Below are 6,790 nucleotides of genomic sequence, written 5' to 3'. Positions count from 1 at the left end.
AGTTGATAAACTTAGAAACGATAAACTGTAAAAAGCTAGTTTGCAGAAATTAGGTCATTAATCTGCTTGCAAAACTAGCTGTGATCTCAGCAAATCAAATAGTCGTTGGGTGCTTTATGGTCATGTGATCCTCTAGTCAGAAAAATTATAGCAATCCAGTCTCGACAGGAATTACAAACAGTTCCAAACAAATATTTTCTAGTGTAGATTAGGCTTAAGTTTCAGTAAAATGACCTACAATACAATCTAACTTAGAAAACTTCTGTTACAAAACTCATAGTTTGCTTAGGTTAACAAACTATAACAATGTCCTCATCGAAAGACACGTTACGAGAAATTGCTATACATTGTTGCTGATTTGTTTTACTCATTTTGACAATGGAGGTACAAAATTTACCTCCATGTTTTGACAATAAATAGATCTGTTTCATCTAATACGTTTTCATCACATTTTATTGCACTCATGGTTGAGCAACATTTTAAACAAACGAATATTTATTTTACAGGAGTTTGCAAACATTGGTCTTCGTGGTGCTGAATAGGCTTTCGATGACTCTAAAGAGTCGATCTTTTGTAACGTGTGAATATTGTAAACCAAAAGTGTTGTTGCCTAAAATCAGCCGATTCTTGGTACTGTATCTATTTCCGAAGTATCATAGGAATATTTGGTATTACAACATCATCTACCTAGTAGTAACCTTACATGATACAGTCACCACATGTGATATAAATGAGATGCTGTATTACAAAATATTCCTACGATACTTCGGAGAAATATAATTAGAGATTCTAAATTGGATAGCGACTCTTTAACATTCTCGGCGTGGTACGGCGGAACAGCACTAGTCCTCAGTTGTACGCACGCGCACCAGAGATCAAATTGATACGCCCTCATATCTATACTATAAGTGAGAGAGAGAGAGAGTTTGTCTGTTTGTTTGTTCGTTATACAAAATTTTGTTACTGCACATAATCTTACATATGGGGTATCAAAATGACCGCAATTGTACCGGGAATGTTCTAAGCTATATTTCAACATCATCCGCCACATAGGATCCAAGTTAGGGACCAAAATGTGGTCACAACGTTCGTTATAAAAATGTCTGTTTCTGCACGTAACCATACGTATGGGGTATCAAAATGATGGCAATTGTACCCGGAAGGTTTTAAACTACATTTAAAAAAATTCCCCCGACTCCTGGGGTTTTTGTGGGAGGGGTGGGGGCGGGGGGTGGTGTGGTGGTTTGTGATGTCATTTTTTGCTAGGGCTCGGGGTTGTAGGCTATCGAATTGTAAAATTATACTACAAAAGTTTTACAGTATTTTAATTATCCTTAGCAATGCGTATATAGATTTACATATTTTATTCTTTAACCAATATGACACCTATTCATTTACACATTTAGCAAAGTACTTTAACCATATCTAGCTATGTATCGGTCACTTGGATTGTCTCATTACAGACATCCATTCCTGTGTGAATATACAAGCGTTGTTTACTGTTACTGTGTTAAACTACATCACCATGCCGCCAAGGAAAAAACGCCCATTGTCCAGTGGAAGAAAATCTAAGGATGTTCAACGAATGTCAGCTGCCAGAAAAAAAGGAGACTAATGAACAAACAACAGTTAGAATTGAAAGTGAGCGCTCTAGGATAGCTACTACAAGGCTTAATGAAACGCCTGAACAGACAACAACCAGACTTGAAAGTGAGCGCTCCAGGATAGCTACTACAAGGCTTAATGAAACGCCTGAACAGACAACAGACAGACTTGGATGCGATCGCTCCCGGAAAGCTACTACAAGGCGAAATGAAACACTCGACGAGACAGCTGTCAGACGTCGGAGAGAAACGGTAAGATCAGCTGAAGCACGCTCAGCTCCATACCAATGGGATACTACAACATCAACACCACCAGCTTTTGTATATCACGAACACCTGTTTCAAAACAAAACTGATATTGGCTCAATGAATGTAAAATGTGGTGCCATCCGATTCAAATTGGAAACAAAATCATTATGTTGTAATGATGGAAAAATCACTCTTACGCCAATACCATCACCACCTAAATATCTTATGTCGCTTTTGAATGGAATTAATGCTGATTCCGCTTCTTTTTTAGCTGACATTAGGCTTTATAATTCAGCCTTCCAAATGACCAGTTTTGGTTGTAAGCAGCGCAATATACAAGGCTGGAATCCAAACTTTACTGTTCAGGGCCAAGTTTGTCATAAAATTTGCAGTTTACGGCCACATGCAGATGCTACACCACAGTTTCTACAAATATACTTTGTGGATAATAACTTGGAATAACAAACCCGTCGATCATTATTCAGTTCTAAACTGAAACCACACATACTCCATACATTGAATGGACTATTACACCAACATAACAAATATATTCGTAATCTAAACATCGCCCTAGAAATGGTCAATAATATTGATGACCCTAACATGAGAATTGTGATTCATGAGGACAACCAGCATGCTCGCAGGTACAACCCACCTACTGGAAACGAGGTTGCCATTCTGATGCCCAACGAACCGTGTATGAATAGAGATATCGTTTTGCATGAACGAGAAGGAGGGTTACGGCACGTGTCAGAATTACACAGAGCGTATGATACACTTCAATACCCAATCCTTTTCATGCACGGAACTGATGGATATTCCATATATCTTCACACAGATGCTGGTCGTAAAATTACACAAATGCAATATTACCGATATCACATGATGTGTAGGCCAACTAACCATCTACTTTATTGTCGTAGACTGTTTCAACAGTATATAGTGGATGTATTTTGTAAAATTGAAACTGAACGTTTACAGTACTTGAGAAGAGAGCAAAAGTCGTTGAGAGCAGACAGTTATCAAAATTTCCGTGATTCTATCTTGGCTGAAGACAGTGACCCAAGAACAGTAGGACAACGAATTATACTTCCATCTTCATACACAGGGGGACCTCGATATATGCATGAGCGCCAGCAAGACTCCATCACTTACATCAGAGCATATGGTCGCCCTTCTTTATTCATTACGACAACCACAAATCCTAAGTGGAAGGAAATAGTAAATAATCTATTGCCAAACCAGAATCCCAATGACCGCCCAGATATTGTTGTGCATGTCCTTCATTTAAAACTGAAACACATGATGAACTTATTCAAAAATGGCTTCTTTGGAAAATTGCAAGCTTGGTTATATTCTGTAGAATTCCAAAAGAGGGGATTACCCCATGCACACATACTATTGTGGCTTCAGTCTGGATCAAAAATCAATCCCCAAGATATGGACTCCATAATTTCTGCTGAAATACCAAGCCCAACAACTGAACCAACACTTCATAATTTGGTAAAATCACACATGATTCATGGCCCATGTGGACAACTAAAACCGAATAATCCGTGTATGAAAGACAATCACTGTACAAAACACTTCCCCAAGGAATTTCAACAGAACACTGTTCAGGGAAACGACTCATATCCAAAGTATAAACGAAGTTCACCAGAAGATGGGTGACATGTCATTTCCATAATAAAGGTACTTGATGGTGAGATAATTCAAACAGACATCGATAATCGCTGGATTGTACCATAATAATAAAGAACTACTGCGCCACATGGGCTGTCATACTAATGTAGAAATCTGCAGTTCAATCAAATGTATCAAATACGTTTAAAATATGTACATAAAGGATCTGATCAGGCCATATTCTCTGTTCAGACAATGGAAGCTAATGACGAGATTACTCAATATCAAGAAGCTAGATATGTCGGCAGCATGGAGGCAGCGATGCGGATACTCGGATTTCCTATTCACCAAAGATACCCTCCAGTGTTTCAGTTATCTATACACTTAGAAAACGGCCAACGAGTTTACTTCACAGAAGAAAATGCACGTCGAATCGCTTTGGGGACCCCACCAAAAACTATGCTGACTGCATTTTTCACTCTTTGTCAAACCGACGACTTCGCACAATCACTACTTTATGTAGAAGTTCCCCAATATTATACATGGCATAACAAAGCTAAAAAGTGGAACCGTCGCAAACAAGGTGTACCATCCGAAAGCAGCCCAGGAGTTTTCAGGTCTCCATGTCTTGGAAGAGTGTATACGATTAGCCCAAAACAAAGAAAGTGTTACTATATGAGACTATTGTTACACGAAAAGCGTGGCCCTAAGTCATACAAGGACTTAAAGACCTTTAATGAAGTAGAATTTGACACCTATCACGCCACATGTCTAGCTATGGGTCTAATTGATAATGACCAACATTACCACCGAGCTTTGGAAGAAGCTGCTTTAGCAAATACCGGACACCATTTGCGAAAACTGTTCACAATGATTCTAACAGCTTGCGAACCAAGTGACCCATTAACATTATGGGAACAACATAAACATCACATTTCAGATGACCTATTTTATAAGGCAGGTTTACCGCCTGACCATGAAGGTAGAGAGACATGTATCATCCACAATGAATGTTTACATTTAATTCAACAAGAGTTACTGAGAATCAGTGGAAAATCAGTTGAACACTACGGTCTACCAGTAGTCCAGTCACAGAACTTTGAGCAACTCATCAACAAAGACTACATTTTTAGTCGCGTGGAAGCGACTCTATAGTTCACTATGTCGGTCGGTCGGTCTGTCTGTCGGTCTGTCGGTCCGGTATCACTATGCGTTTTATCGCTTTATGACCTTATCTTGATATCAGTTTAATCTAGCTAAGTCAATTTTTCACAGAATATTCCTTATGGCCGGGAATCGATGTGGTTATGTTTTCACGGTGCGCAATAAAAAATTACGCGGTCTACGCACGATTTAACGAAATCACGCTTGTAATCATATCTTAACAACCATGAATCACAATTAAATAAAATTTGGTACTCATAAATTTCAGGGCATAAATCATCATATGGCAATACAATTACGTGCGTAGCGCATGTAACGCATGCGTACGCGCGCTTAAAATTTTCAAAATTTATTTTCGATGAAATAAGAGTACGTTTCAGGCAATTTTAAGCGTTTACAAAATTGCCATGAGTGTGCAGATTTTTGCGCGCGCACTGTGCGTTAAATATTATTGCGCACTCTTTTTGCCCGATTTCTGTTTTCTTGACTTACTTTTCAACTCGAAATTACGTTATACGAGCACGTCAAAAGTGACAGGCTACGCACGTGTAAATTAAAACAATATAAATGTTTTTAAACATTTCAACATTTTTAAACATGTTCAGTAATTTCGGTCAGTATAGTTCACTATGTCGGTCGGTCCGTCTGTCTGTCTGTCTGTCGGTCTGTTTGTCTGTCGGTCCGGTATCACTATGCATTGTAGCACGCGATATAATGGCTGTTGGCCTTGTTTATACTGATTACGACCCAGACAAACAAGCGTTATTCGCTGCTGACAAAGAAAAATCTCTCACTGGTGAACAGAAAACCATTGCAACAGACTTTCTACATATGGTCAACAACAAAATCCCTGGAATCGTGTTTTTAGATGCCCCTGGCGGAACTGGCAAGACATTTCTTCTGAAGTATTTACTACACACAATTCGTTCGAAGGGGTGGATTGTGATTGCATGTGCATCAAGTGGGATTGCAGCTAGGCTTATTCCAGGTGGAAAAACTCTTCATTCGACCTTCAAAATTCCATTAGATGTTCAATACAGAGATCACCCAACATGCAGTATTAATAAAAACTCAGCCCTAGCTTCTATATTAAGGGAAACCAGAGGACTAATCGTCGATGAGGCTCTAATGACCCACAAATCAGCATATGAGGCCATGGATTACACATTGCGAGACATCACAGCAGTAGCGAGCACAACCATTCGGTGGTATTCCAACATTGTTGTGTGGTGATAAGCGCCAGATACCCCCTGTAGTGAAAAACGGTACTCGAGTCAATGTTATTGATACTGCTATTCAACAATCTTATTTATGGACTAACATCAAAACCTACAAAATGTCCACAAATATGAGAGTACGTCTAGCAAACAGCTCTGAAGAGTTTTCTGAATTTCTTTTATCAATTGGTGAAGGACGTTTTCAAGTTCTCCTACCTCCAGATACAATCAAGTTGCCAGCATTCATAAACCATTGTGCAAGTTCTAATGCTTTAATCGATGCTGTATATGGCCAAATTCTGAACCATTCTACTGACCATCAATGGTTTCTGGAAAGATCCGTCCTTGCTCCACTAAATGAAACAGTGAATCAAATTAATTATTCAGTCCTTACTAACTACCCTGGAGAACTAAAACAATTTAAATCAATTGACTCTACTTTGACTAATGAAGAAGCCGTACATTTTCCCGTTGAGTTTCTCAATTCTATCGACATATCAGCACTACCGCCTCACTTACTGTTACTTAAAGTTGGATGTCCCATTATAGTGCTCAGATCATAGGATCCACCTAATATAACTAATGGAACTAGATGTATTATCCACAAACTAAATCCAAATGTTCTCGAGGTGGTAATTTTAAACGGACCAGGAGCAGGAAAACGTGCACTTATACCGAGAATTCCGTTGACACCTTCAGGCGGTGACCTGCCGTTTACATTTAAACGCCTTCAATTTCCCATAAGACTGTCTTTTGCTATGACCATAAATAAGTCACAGGGTCAAACGTTCAGAAGTGTTGGCATACACCTAGATACAACGGTTTTTTCACATGGCATGCTGTATGTTGCTCTGTCAAGAGTTGGTTCACCTGAACACTTACATGTATATGTACCAGATTCAAATACGCGAAATGTTGTATATCACGAACTAC

At 39.0% G+C, this 6,790-nt stretch overlaps 2 protein-coding genes across 2 annotated transcripts; both read left to right on the top strand.

The window, feature by feature from the left end:
- Positions 1-2,429: 2,429 nt before the first annotated feature.
- On the top strand, positions 2,430-3,524 carry LOC140039397 (uncharacterized). Its single transcript, XM_072084999.1, has one exon. The coding sequence runs from the start codon at positions 2,430-2,432 to the stop codon at positions 3,522-3,524; it is 1,095 nt and encodes a 364-aa protein (XP_071941100.1).
- Positions 3,525-3,731: 207 nt separating this feature from the next.
- Positions 3,732-5,873, top strand: LOC140039396 (uncharacterized). Its single transcript, XM_072084998.1, has 2 exons — positions 3,732-4,458; positions 5,392-5,873. The coding sequence occupies exons 1-2, from the start codon at positions 3,732-3,734 to the stop codon at positions 5,871-5,873; spliced, it is 1,209 nt and encodes a 402-aa protein (XP_071941099.1).
- The last annotated feature ends 917 nt before the right edge of the window (positions 5,874-6,790 follow it).

The sequence above is a fragment of the Antedon mediterranea genome, chromosome 2 (assembly GCF_964355755.1).
Source record: "Antedon mediterranea chromosome 2, ecAntMedi1.1, whole genome shotgun sequence".
In the NCBI taxonomy this organism is placed as follows: domain Eukaryota; kingdom Metazoa; phylum Echinodermata; class Crinoidea; order Comatulida; family Antedonidae; genus Antedon; species Antedon mediterranea.
Note: the sequence above shows the minus strand (reverse complement) of the source record. Positions and strands in the feature narration are given on the sequence as shown.

Excerpts from the sequence above, each read along its gene's own strand:
- LOC140039396 (XM_072084998.1), top strand. The coding sequence starts at position 3,732 with ATGGAAGCTAATGACGAGATTACTCAATATCAAGAAGCTAGATATGTC. Across the intron at positions 4,459-5,391 it reads TTTACCGCCTGACCATGAAG|ACAAACAAGCGTTATTCGCT; the intron begins GTAGAGAGACAT and ends ATTACGACCCAG.
- LOC140039397 (XM_072084999.1), top strand. The coding sequence starts at position 2,430 with ATGGTCAATAATATTGATGACCCTAACATGAGAATTGTGATTCATGAG.